Genomic DNA, 13,136 nt, shown 5'->3' on the forward strand with positions numbered 1-13,136 from the left:
AAAGAAACGACTTCAGTTTAGAAAGTGAACATAAGCAGTCATTTAAAAAATATGCTTTCATTTCTAATGTTTAGATGCTTCCCCTATATATAGGATTGGTATTTTCAGTTTATTTACCTGAACTAAGCAAAAATATAACTACAACATGGTGTATTTAAATTTCTGGCATCCTAAGACACACAAGTTATTGTCTCCCCTTTTAAGTTTAGACAAAGGTGATAGCAGTTCTCCTGGCCTCTAATACTCTCTTTACTTGTTCATTTTAGAATCCTTTCAACCTTGCCTTTAGCAATTCAGAAACTCATTTTTTTCCTGAGTAAATATTTAAACCAGATCTGTTTAAAAATGTCTACAGAAAGAAAGAAGATAAAAGCAAGCATTTAGATTTATAGCCAACTGGGTAATAATCAACAGCTAGTGGTGCTGAAAGGACTTCATCCGTGTCTCAGCTTTAACAGGAACCTTTAGTCCAGGCACGGGGCTGTGAGCCTTTGTGTCCTTTTGGTAACATTCTTAAGCAAATAAAAAATTTGCCACACACCTCAGTGGACAATTAATTCATTGAAACAAGACATTTAAACTTTTCCTTTTCATCTGCAATATAAGAGTTTGCTGCACTAATATTTGTCTTTCTGTTTCATAGTGGAAAGAAAGAAGATAAGAAGAGAATTAGAAAGTAGCCTGCTATAACAGAAAGCTTGCCCCATGCCCCTAGTCATTTGTCTCCTTTTAACTTCAATTAATGAAAACCTATATTTTTAAGCTATCAAAATGTATTAATTAGTGAGTAAGCTGCAAGCATTTTTAGTATTAGGCTTCAAAAACTAACTTTCACACACTGTTATTTATACTTTCTTGTAGAAGCACACTTTCTATTTAGGCTTAAAACTGAGATATTTCCCCCTTGTGATGTTAAGTAAAATTCTCATAAGCAGGTTTCAATTCATTCTGACTCTAGGCATGACCTTCTAGGCTGCTCTGAGGACAGAAGACACACTTTCTTAAAATGAGATATCTTTTGTTAGAGACCCAAGGAACCAATAGACAAATTCTTATTTAAAGTCTTGAGAGAACAACGGTGGAATACTGTAATTTCACTTCATGATAGGATTTCAGTTTATAAAGATTGTGGTAGTTCTTTTGTATTCAAGCATGTACAATGTGATGCATTTCAGAAACCTGACAACTCATGCTTTCTATAAAGCATTGCTTCTGTGTGGAAGAGAGGAAGGCTCCCAAAACGTAACGGTTACAGAAAGTTACACAAGCAAACCCAGCGTTTTCCACAACATTATGCTGAAGTAGTTTCCTTTTTCATATTATAAAGCAGATGATAATAAATGCAATGAAAAAAATCACTCTTATTGAATCAGGAGCTCAACGACACAAAGACCATTAATAGTCTTAGAAAAAAGTATTTAAAAGCTGCTTTTACAAAATAAGGTGACTCTCATTTAATAAAGATTCATATCCTCTCATTGGCCAAAAATGAAGAGAGAAACTGCATACCTGTTTCCCTCTTAATGCATACAACACTACTAAACTTATGTATACCGCTCTCCCTTGCTATTATCTTAGAAGTTCTTTTAGAGATATCAGTGAATAATCCTTTCTGCATATCACAAACTTTTATTCAGTAATTAGAACTGGAATCAACCATGTAGTAGGACAGGGGATTGTTTATCCTCCAGTGATATAGCTTTGTAATAACAGAGCTGGACCTGCTCAAAAGTATTCACAAAACAATCTACTAACAAAAAAGAAAAATGAGTCATGCAAAGAATTCTTCACTAACATCATCAACATATATATATAAATATAAAATAAAATTAAATATATTAAATAAAATATAAATATAAAATTAACTTTTAGTTTTAGAATGTTTAGGCTGAAAGTCTGGCAAATATATATATTTATATATATTTTTTATTTATATTTAATTTTATATTTTTATATGTATTTGCCAGACTTTCAGCCTAAACATTCTAAAACTAAAAGTTAATTTTACACAGGAAGTGAGGAACACTTACAGTGCGGTTCATAGGGAGGAGGAGGATCACCACAGGGAACACACTCCATGTCTTGAAAGCCTCCAAGCTTGGTCTTCCGATAAAAACTAGAAAATACAAGAGAAATTCATAGTGACAAAATCTTTCTTAGAGAAGTTTGAATGATGTCATACTCTTGTACAAAGAACTTATCTAAAATACCTTCCTAATCAAGTAGGTCTGGCTTTTTTTCAACCACAGTATTAACCTAGCAAGATATTTTCGGTTGCAGCACATTAAGAAAAAAGTACTAACTGTACTTTTGTTTAACTAGTAACATAAAAATTCCTTTAAAATATGAAAACTATATCAGCTAAACCAAATAGCTTTCCAGTTGCTCAAGAAACTTCAATGCTAACAACATGAATAGAAACAGACTCACAGGCTCTAAAACTGTAGGTGCCAATGTGATCATTCACTCTGAATGAAATCTGTTAAAATCTGTTTGTAGCTGACACAGCTACTGAATGATTTTGAAGCTGAGAAATAGAAAATGACACTTTGAAAACCAGTGCAAAACAGACACCATCATGTTTTATGAGAAACAACAGCTAAACCTTTAGTTTGGTCAGCTGTATATTATATGCACATCCATTCTCTTAGGCCGCATCTAAAGTGATGGGTAGGGTATCTAAGTGGCTCCATGTTCTATTCCTTGTAAGGTCCAGACTAGAAACTCAGTGATCCCTCTACCCATGCTTACAAATCTACTGCTAGTAAAAGCATGTTGTGTTAACAGCTGCCATCTCAACATGTACCCAAACACAAGGATCTAGAGCAGAACACTTATAAGCAAGCATAATTTAGGTTTACTCCTAAATCATGGTTTTCTCTGGATTCCTTTTTCCTTCCTTTTCCATCTTACAAAAATACAGCTTATATTATTTACACCATAAGAAAATTTTCTCCTGTTTCACAGCCAAATAAGTCCTACAATACATATGTATTAATGTGCAATATGTACATAATCAATTATTTGACTTTAGAACTTTTCAGATGTCATTGTCAGTAACATTTAATCTTGAACTGTGACATAAACTAATACCAGTTACCAAACCTTTATTAATTACTTTTTAAATGAAAAGGCCTCACTTCTGTCTTGAGAGGAATAATACAAGGAGCTTCAACAGCCCTCAGGTAATTGTTGGCTGCTTTGAAAATAAGTAAATATAAGAATTAAATTTTAACGTGTGTCTACATCTATATATCTGAAATACATATCCTGAAATTATAAAACCTCCTACAATTTCAAATCAGTTCTCATAACCTACACCTACCAGTTAAACTACCAACTGATAGCTCAAAAAGGCATAAAATGTCTTTTAACAAATTCACTGGAAATACTGATAACAGTGGAACTTGGCCACAAAGTAAAGAAAAATCTTTTAGAGACCTTGCAACTAAATTCTATAAAAGGAGACCAGTAACAAAGCCCTAGGGTGACCAGATCAAACAAACAAAGCACAGCTCCTGACTTACACCATAGGTGTCTGATTAAGTATGCCTCCACACTTATAATTTGTTCCAAAATAATTCCTTTAGATACATTATTAATAATATTTCAGTTATGATCATACTCTATGAATTTACTAAAATAGTAAATGAAATTCAGGATCATGAACCAAAATCGCTACTCTAGTCCTGAAAACATACGTGTATGAGAACTATTACACTCTGACGCGAGGAGAGGAGAAAAAAAGCAGCCACATAATGTGATCAGTCTTCAAGAAGGTAACTATCTCTGATATAACAAAGTGAACATTTTGAAACAATGAACAAACTCACAAGTAACAACATTTGGAATTATTTCACTCAGGCATTGCACAGGAAGTTCACTAATAAATCAAGTAGGTGTTTATCAGGCTAATTTGACAGTTGAAAATTAAGACAGAAATTCTGAAATTAGTCGCTTGGATGATACAAAAAGTTATTTGCAAAGCTAAGATTAGAACACGGGTCCTTCATACGTATGTAAAGGATCCATCCAAACATTCATCTGGAAAATATAATCAATCAATGCTAATGCAAATAAGCCTTGAATCTGTTCAAGTCTCATCTTCAGAAATGGCCTTACCCCGGTAAACAGTCTCCACATAGCGCATTGCTGGTGGCAGAACAGTTGGCCTTCTGAAAACGGTTAACTAGCGCACAATCCAGACAAGGCTTGCACTTCTGAAAGCCCCAGTCTTCCTTGAATCTGTTTGGCCTGCAAGTCATGCACTGTGCATCCTCCCCGTATCCAAAGCCGCATTCCTGTAGGGATTAACAAGCAACAGTAAGCTATTCAGTCACTGAAAGCGTGAACAAGAAGAGAATGCTGGGATAAAATGAAGACCTGGTATAATTATTACTGAGAGTAGTCTTTCTAGAGACAAAAGGAATCCATTCAGCAAGTTCAAATGTGTCTTCCACTGCTAATAATCTCCCTTACTTCTATAAGTAATACTTAGTCAACCACTTTATTCAAGAAACCACTGTGTATTTGAATGATAAAGGGCTTCAAGGACTCCCACAGTTTCATTATTACTAGCTTATGGTAGAATTATTGAGCTGTCTGTTTTTTAATTAGGTCAGTCATGTGAAAGTGCAGAAACTGGGACAAGTGAAGTATAAAGGCACTTACTCAGTTACAAATACAGCAAAGAAGCACTTTGATATTAAGGTTCATAGTTAAGGTGAACAAAGTTAATTGCTGAATAGAGTGTACTGATCTTCAAAGGCTTAGAAATTCTGTTACCAAATAAAACAGAGCTAGTTAATGACCACTGGCTAGACACAAAACGTTGCTTAGCCATTTGGAATTTCAGAAACTCAACCCACTCTAGTTCTAACAGTTCTTAACCTGTCAGAAAAAAATAATAGCTCTGGGGATCAGTGGGATGCATAATATTTGACTACATCGGGAATACTGTTATGGCTGGTGATTCAGCAATTTCAAGAAATACTCTCCATTCATTTGGAAAAGGACACATAATACAACTGATTGGCAGCAAAGGGAAACAATATACCAAACAAGCCATAATACTTTGGTGATTGGGTTCTACAAACTAATTATCTGGAAGTATCAATATATTTCATTTTTTTCTGACACTTTTTTCTTTTTTTTTAAGAGCTATATCAAGTCACCAGGAGCTGTTGCTTACTTTTCCCATCTGAGTATCCTATTGATATTTGCAGTAATTTGACTAAATGCATTAGTGACACAACACAAAGGTGAAAAGGGTGAAACAAATTGTCAGAAAGGACTTATGGGGATGGAAATAGATAGGAAAGACAGCATGAGGACCTCTTTCTCCAGGGTGCAGTTTTAGTGGAAGTATAGAGCAAATTCTAAACCGGAAAACTGCAGGACAACTGGGGCAACATTAGATAAGGTTTCCACTGGTTTCCTCCACAAAACTTCTGTGTTCCATGCACACAAATGACTTTTCCCAGACACCCATCTAAGCAAGCTGCTGTAAATGGCTTTGAGCCTCACAAATGCACACAGGATATTCTATGACTTTATTTTGAGAACGTTTATGAGACTTGATCTGTGATGGACTTAGCCAATATGTGCCTTTAGTGCCTCAGATTTGCAACAATATGGTTAAGTATCAGAAAGAAATAACCTATTAGGATGCATTTTACTGGATGCTCTAAGAATTTTCTGATTTTCTTTATATTAAAAGTAATGTCACCCTGAGAATAAGCAGTCAAGTACACCCAAAATGAACACTTCGAAGAAAGCAGCTACAAATGGTCATGGAATATCTTTCCTCCATCTCCAGATCCATTGAGTTAGGAGTACATAGAGGGGATAATTTAGAAATATGTTTTAACTCTTTTTTTTTTTTTTTTTTTTTTTTTTTCCCAGAAATTTAATTATTTGCTATTAATTTTCATATTAAGGAACAGACAAACAGTGAATACCAAAGAAAACATACTAGTTTCATATAAAGTACAGCATGCTCCTCCAACATATTGCCCATAAGAATGGTAGTATGCAAATGCAGTTACAAATACTGCTTTTTTTTTTTTTTTTTTTAAATTAATTTCAGCCACAGAATGTTTTCATACCATTTAATTCCTGGCCAATTGGTTTCTGCTAGGAATCAACATCAAAACAAAACAAAACTGCTAGAATCACCAGTACATTGTCTAAAAATCACAGAATCACAGAATTGTAGGGGTTGGAAGGGACCTCTAGAGATCATCAAGTCCAACCCCCCTGCCAAAGCAGGCTCCCTACACCACGTTGCACAGGTAGGCGTCCAGGCAGGTCTTGAATATCTCCAGAGAAGGAGACTCCACCATCTCCCTGGGTCGCCTGTCCCAGTGCTCCGTCACCCTCACTGTAAAGAAGTTCTTGCACACATTCGTGCGGAACTTCCTATGCTGAAGACTGAGAAAAATGTCTCACTGTATTCAATTTCATTAATGCAATTGCAAGATTTCATAGAAAGGCACAATTACCACTGAGGACTAGAACCAGACTAATTTCTGTTACACTTTCCTTTATCCTAACTCCAAATAAACATTTTCATTGACTGTCATTATTCCTTACCAACATTCCTTCTACTCTATGTTCTTTCTGTTTAGATGATGTAGTAGTGTCACATAATACACAATGCAGCTCAGACAAACTTTTATGTTTGGATCTTTTGATAAATCATTTGAAAACGGTCCTTCCCAAGTCCTAGAAATTTTCAAATATAAAACTTAGATTAGCTTGATTATAGGTATTCCTTTCCAGACTACCTTTGAAGTTTCCAATTAAAAACAAGCAAACACCAGGAAAAGAAGTTAAACACTTCTAACTCATTAACCCAAAGTATTCAAGTTTCGGTAAGTTGTTTCTAGATCTAACAGATCTGCTTTGCTATAGTTAGATATATGGACAAATCTTAGTGATCTTTTTTAACCTGGAGTGGTTTACCATTAAACAGTAGAAAAGGCGGATGCAAAATGAAGAAAACTTCTGCCCAAGGGATTTAGCATCTCCACTCTTTTCAAAGATGACTTCTAAGTCTTTGCCAGGAATTCTGCAGATGTGATCCGTAACAACTACAACTTTATGAATGTGCTTTTTATGTTCGCATAATATTTGAGGTAGTTAACTGCCTGGCAGGTGCAAATAAATATTTAAGCTTGTAATCCAGGCAAAACTTCAAAGAAATCTGTACTCATAATTAATTGCATCCCCTAAACTGAACGATATTATTTAGATGATGGATTCAAGCCTTTTGAATTTTTGGGCTTTATAATTTATCAGTCCCAAAAAGAGAGAAACAACTGACTTTTCATCTTTTATCAGTACACGTGCAAAACTGATGTGCATCAGTTTTCTTAGTGCTGTATTTACAAAGTTGGCAAGTTACGTGACTGATGAGAGCTGAATAGTTCTCAGCACCCCTCATCCCTCCTACTATCCCACCCATGCTCAAAAATAAGTGCTTATCTCCTGTGGTAGTTCACTTCAGGACTACAGAAAAGAGGAAAAGCTTATAACCTCCATTAGTTGGATTTTCTTGTCAGAAAAAAAAAAAAAAAAGGAAAAAAAAGAAAAGAAAAAAAAGCATAAAAACACATACTCTATTTGTATCTATTTTTTTTGTGAAGCAGGCTGTGAAGAATGCTTAGCTCACTTTTTCCTTTCTGTTTCCCCCTTACAGCACTGCCATCAATGGTAACAGGTAACAGAAATGAAAAATTTCTCTCAAATAACACACAGTACAAACTAATGAAAGAGAAATACTAATTTAGAAAACTGCAGCAAATTTCACTGAAAATACCCTCAAAATTCAAATGAACTTTAGCTTTATGGATAACTATAAAACCTTCACTGTCACAGTAACTTGGCATCTCATCATCTTGAATACATAGATTCCCAGAAGAACCTTGTTCAGATGGCTCCTAAGCATGTCTAGCAAGATAAGGAACTAAACCCATAACTTAGTTTAACTTAAGTTAAAACATATCAAATACATATAAAATAGGCACTTAAAAATATTTCATTGGCAGTTTAAAACCTTTTATTTCAGTATATATTACCCATGCACTGACTCAGACAGAAGAGCAAAAAGTGTAGCAGGCTATAAAGGGTAATGGAACTATGTGGTGTGGTTCTTCCTTAGAAGTTGAATGCAAAATGGAAAGTAACTGAACAGCGAATTAGAGTCTTTCAACTAAAATAACTTCAAATTTCATTTAAAAATTCTTTCAGGCATCATGAAAATTGTGATTTGTCAGTACTTTTTACAGTTTTTTTCCCCTTATTTCCAGTGATTATCCCCAGCTTAAGTCCTTAGACTGTACAACACTAAGAGGATGCACTTGGTTCATCATGACTAAATGAACACTTGGATATTCTCAAAAAAAAGGAAGGCCTTTCAGTTACTAAGACATGAAGAAGTCAGGTCACAAAACAGGTTGCAGCATTACATTGTGGCTGAGATCTGCCTCATCTATAATTGTGTAATCAGATGCATCTGCCAACAGAAGCCACAGAGCAGGACAGGATGCAACAGTGCGCTGCAAATGTGAGATTTAGTTCCTGTGGCAAAGTTAGTGTCAGAAAAGATTGACACTCAGTAAGATTTGACATGCCTACATGCATCTCCTCCAGCATCCAAGAGACTGATCCTGGAAAACATTAGCCTCTACTGTACTGAGGGATGGCAGGCTTCTTCACAAGCAGCCCTCTAGCTTTAAAGTTATGCTGTCACTGCTGAACACAGCAGCAGTTGCCCTCAGTAACTTCACCAGGACAATGTCAGACATAGCAGCACCTCCTTTTCTTTATAAGGATTGTTATATTCACAAGCACATGTAAACAGTACCTTTCAGATTAATTCATAATTCCTTCTCTGAGCTATGATGAAAGTCCCCCTTACTATCATCAAATACCTAGCACAAGGAGGCAACCTATGATGCAGAGAATAGTCCCGCATCAACAGCCTTCAAGGTGCCTCTGCCCACAAAGGCAACAGGCTGCTAGTGATGGTATTTATCATCATGTATGTGGTGACAGTATCGGTTTAAGGAATTTTCTCCCTTTCATCTATGCTCTTTGTTCCTAGTAGTACATCGTCCTTAACCACCAACACAACTAAGCGTGAGGCTACACTGTAAATCTGATCATGAGACAGATTGTGGTCAGTTCAATGATCTGTTTTCTAGTAAACCCTAAAGATTTACTGTGCTGACACAAATACATGCTCAGGCAGTGCACTGTAAGAAAAAAACACTGCTAGAATGACCTGGGTTGAAAAGGACAACAATGGTCACCAACCACCAGACCAGGCTGCCCAGAGCCACATCCAGCCTGGCCTTGAATGCTTTCAGGGATGGGGCATCCACAACCTCCTTGGATCCTTGCAACCTGTGCATCACCACCCTCTGTGTGAAAAACTTCCTCCTATTAATCTAACCCAAACCTCCCCTGTCTCAATTTAAAACCATTCCCCCTTGTCCTATCACTATTCACTTTCATAAACAGCTGTACCCCTTCCTGTTTATATGCTCCCTTCGCATACTAGAAGGCCACAATAAGGTCTCCCTGAAGCTTTCTCCAAGCTAAACAAACCCAGTTCCCTCAACCTTACTTCATAGGAGAGGTGCTCCAGCCCTCTGATCATCTTAGTGCTCCAAGAGCTCCATATCCTGGTGAGGGTCCCAGCCCTGGATTCAGCACTGCAGATGGGGCCTCACAAGAACTGAGTAGAGGGGGAAACCACCTCCCTCTCCCTGCTGGCTACCCCTTTTTTAATGCAGCCCAGAACACAGTTGGCCTTCTGGGCTGCAAGCACACACTGCTGGCTCATGTCCAGCTTCTCATCCATGAGGACCCCCACTTCCTTCTCTGCTTGGTTGCTCAAGGGGTTCTTTGCCCAGTTTGTATAAACACCTGGGATTGCCTCAACCCAAGTGCAGCACCCTGCTCTTGGTCTTGTTGAACTTCATTAGGTTCATATGGGCCCACTTCTCAAGCCTGTCCAGGTCTCTCTGGATGGCTTCTAGATTTGCAGCTAAAATTCTGAGTTACATATAAGCTTTACAAGGCTGAGATATGGATTACCTTTCATAAAGAAGTAAAGAAAAGTAAATAAATTAGAGCAACAGAGTTACAGAAACATGTAAGCAAAGTATGGTGAGAAGACTGGAAAGAATTAAGCTTCTCGCTTCTGAATGGGCACATTTTCAAGAAATGGTTGTGTCTTAGTGCAAACTAAACAATCTCTATTTGTTTTTTCTATGCTGAGATTTACTGAAATTTGAGTTGTGTGTAAGGTTTGATTTACACTGGTAGGATAGGAAAAAAAAGGCTCTGTCAAAACTGAGGTCACTTACAGAATGAAAGATACTAAACTGATTACTTAACTTCATGATGCTTTATTTTACAGTACACAAATGAGAACTGAAGTAATGTAGGAATCAAATGATTCCTTTTCTGAATCAATACAATAATTTTTGCCTCCCTCCCCAGAAGGAAGCAGTCTTGAAAAAGGCACTCAGAAAACACACCAAAGCAAGATATTTCATTAGTTCTAAGCTTTCATTAAATTTTGTCCCTAGAGGTTCTTCATTTAAGAATTACACAGTTGCTTTTTATTTTATTTATTTTTTTAAGTGAGCAGATAATAGCAAACAAAAAAGAGGAAAATGATGATTTCAAGTCTTTCCATGTCAACCTGAAATAACTCATAGAACAACAAATGTGGTTTACTTATGATTGCAACATGTTAAAAGTGCTTTATAAAAACAAAATGGACAAAAGTGAACAATGGATTCCAGTTGTAAGATAATCACAGCATCATAGAATAGTTTGGGCTGGAAAGGGACTTAAATCCTACTTAGTTACAAACCCCTCTGCCACGGGCAGGGTTACCTCCCACTACATCATGTTGCACAGGGACCCACCCAACCTGGCCTTGAACACCTCCAGGAATGGGGGATCCACAGCTTTTCTGGGCATCCTGTGCCAGTGAAGCATTTGAAGAGCTGCTACTTGGGAACTACAGGCCTGCCATCCTGACCTCAGTAACAGGGAAAGTTATGGAACAAATCACCTTGGGTGAGATCACATAGCATGTGGGTGATATCCAGGGGATCAGTCCCAGCCAGAACATGTTCATAAAAGGCAGGTCATACTTGACCAACCTCATCTCCTCCTACGACTGGGTGACCAGACTGGTAGATGAGGGAAAGGCTGTTGATGTCTACCTAGACTTCAGCAAAGCCTTTGACACAGTCTCTCACCGTATTCTCCTAGGGAAACTGGCTGCCAGTGACCTGGGTATGTATGTTCTTCTTTGGGTAAGTAACTGGCTCTAGGGCCATGCCCAACAGGCAGTTGTTAATGGAGTTAAGTCCATCTGGCAACTGGTGATAAGTGGTGTCCCCCAGGGGCCCATCTTGTTTAATATCTTTTTTGATGACCTAGGTGAGGAGATTGAGTGTAAGTCTGCAGATGACACCAAGCTGGGAGGTGGGGTCGATCTGCCTGAGGGTAGAGAGACCTGTTAGAGCGATCTGGATAAGCTGGATTGCTGGGTTGAGGTGAATGGGATGAGGTTCAACAAAGTTAAGTATCGGGTCCTGCACTTTGACCACAATAACCCCATGCAGTGCTATAGGCCTGGGGCTGGGTGGCTGGATGACTGTGAAGAGGAAAGTGACCTGCGGGTGTTGGTTGATGCATGGCTGAACGTGAGCTGACAGTGTGCCCAGGTGGTCAAGTGGGCCAATGACATCCTGGCCTGTATAAGAAATAGCGTGTCCAACAGGAGCAGGGAGGTAGTCATCCCCCTGTACTCAGCTCTGGTGAGGCTGCACCTCAAGTATTGTGTTCAGTTTCAAGCCCCTCACTACAACAAAGACATCACGGCCCTGGAACGTGTCCAGAGAAGGGCAACAAAACTGGTGAGGGGTCTGGAGTACAAGTCTTATGAGGAGCAGCTTGGGGAGCTGGGATTGTTTAGTCTGAAGAAGAAGAGGCTCAGGGAAGACCTCATTGCACTCTAGAACTTCCTGAAGGGAGGCTGTGATGAGGAGGGGCTTGGCCTCTTCTCCTAGGCAACAAACAGGACCCACGGAAATGGCCAGAAGTTGTACTAGAAGAGGTTTAGATTAGACATACAGAAAATCTTTTTCTTTCAGAGAGCGGTCAGGCACTGGAATGGCTGCCCAGGGAGGTGGTGGAGTTGCCATCCCTGGCAGTGTTCAAGAGGTGTCTGGATGAGGAGCTACAAGATGTGGTTTAATGGTCTGTTGTAGCTACGGTAATGGGAGTATGGTTGGACTGGGTGATCTTGTAGGTCCTTTCCAACCTTGTGATTCTATGAAGCAGTTCTAGTGGTTGGTAGGGAGTCAAAAAGGGAAATTTGAAAGGTATTTTCTTATTTTAAAGAAACAATCACTTTAAAAACATTCCTGAAAAAGAAAATCCTGCTAAAACAAAGTAATAAAAGCTGAAAAGAGTAGGTTAGCTGCAGCATGACTCAGAACCACAGAATAGCCTTGGTTGGAAGGTAACCACAAAGACCATTGGGTTCAGCTCCTCACACCATGCAGGATGATACAACATTTGAATCCTATGTCTTAGAGTGCTGTCTAAATGCTTCTTGAACTCCAGAAGCTTGGGTCTGTGACCACTGCCCTGGGCAGCTTATTTCAGTACCCAACCACTCCCCGGGGAAGAACTTTTTCCTAAGCCCCAGCCGAAACCTCCCCTGACGCAGCTCCATGTCATTTAAAAATTTAGATCCAGAAACAATTACATGAAATAAACTGGGTTTAATGTTTGTGTGTGTGTGCTGTGCTGTTTTATAAACTTCTTTCACATAAGAAGTGTGCTTGAAGTTGCTTATCTATTACAAACAGGAATGTTAATCCAACAGACCAAGTACAAATTTGCAACTAGACTTAAACACTGTTCAACTAAACACTTTTCACATTACCCCAGGGAGGTGGATTAATTCTCCACAGGCCAACATGTAAAATAAAAAAATGTGACAGTATTTCTCAATTTAGAAAGGTGTTACGAAATGCTTATATGCTATAGCAACAACAGTAAACCCCTAATAGTTGTAATAATAATCCTGTATA

The 13,136-nt window shown here is 38.1% G+C and overlaps 1 protein-coding gene across 3 annotated transcripts in view; it reads right to left on the reverse strand.

Annotated features, from left to right (window-relative positions):
• TNFRSF19 (TNF receptor superfamily member 19) overlaps positions 1–13,136 on the reverse strand; it is a 55,105-nt gene that overhangs the window by 26,684 nt on the left and 15,285 nt on the right. For all 3 annotated transcript variants that reach the window (XM_072336963.1, XM_072336972.1, XM_072336953.1), the window contains exons 4-5: positions 4,123–4,301; positions 2,031–2,116 (exon numbers count right to left, since the gene is read on the reverse strand). In XM_072336963.1, coding sequence (XP_072193064.1) covers positions 2,031–2,116; positions 4,123–4,301 — 265 coding nt within the window. The remainder of the gene's footprint in view (positions 1–2,030; positions 2,117–4,122; positions 4,302–13,136) is intronic.

The sequence above is a fragment of the Excalfactoria chinensis genome, chromosome 1, assembly GCF_039878825.1.
Source record: "Excalfactoria chinensis isolate bCotChi1 chromosome 1, bCotChi1.hap2, whole genome shotgun sequence".
NCBI lineage: Eukaryota > Metazoa > Chordata > Aves > Galliformes > Phasianidae > Excalfactoria > Excalfactoria chinensis.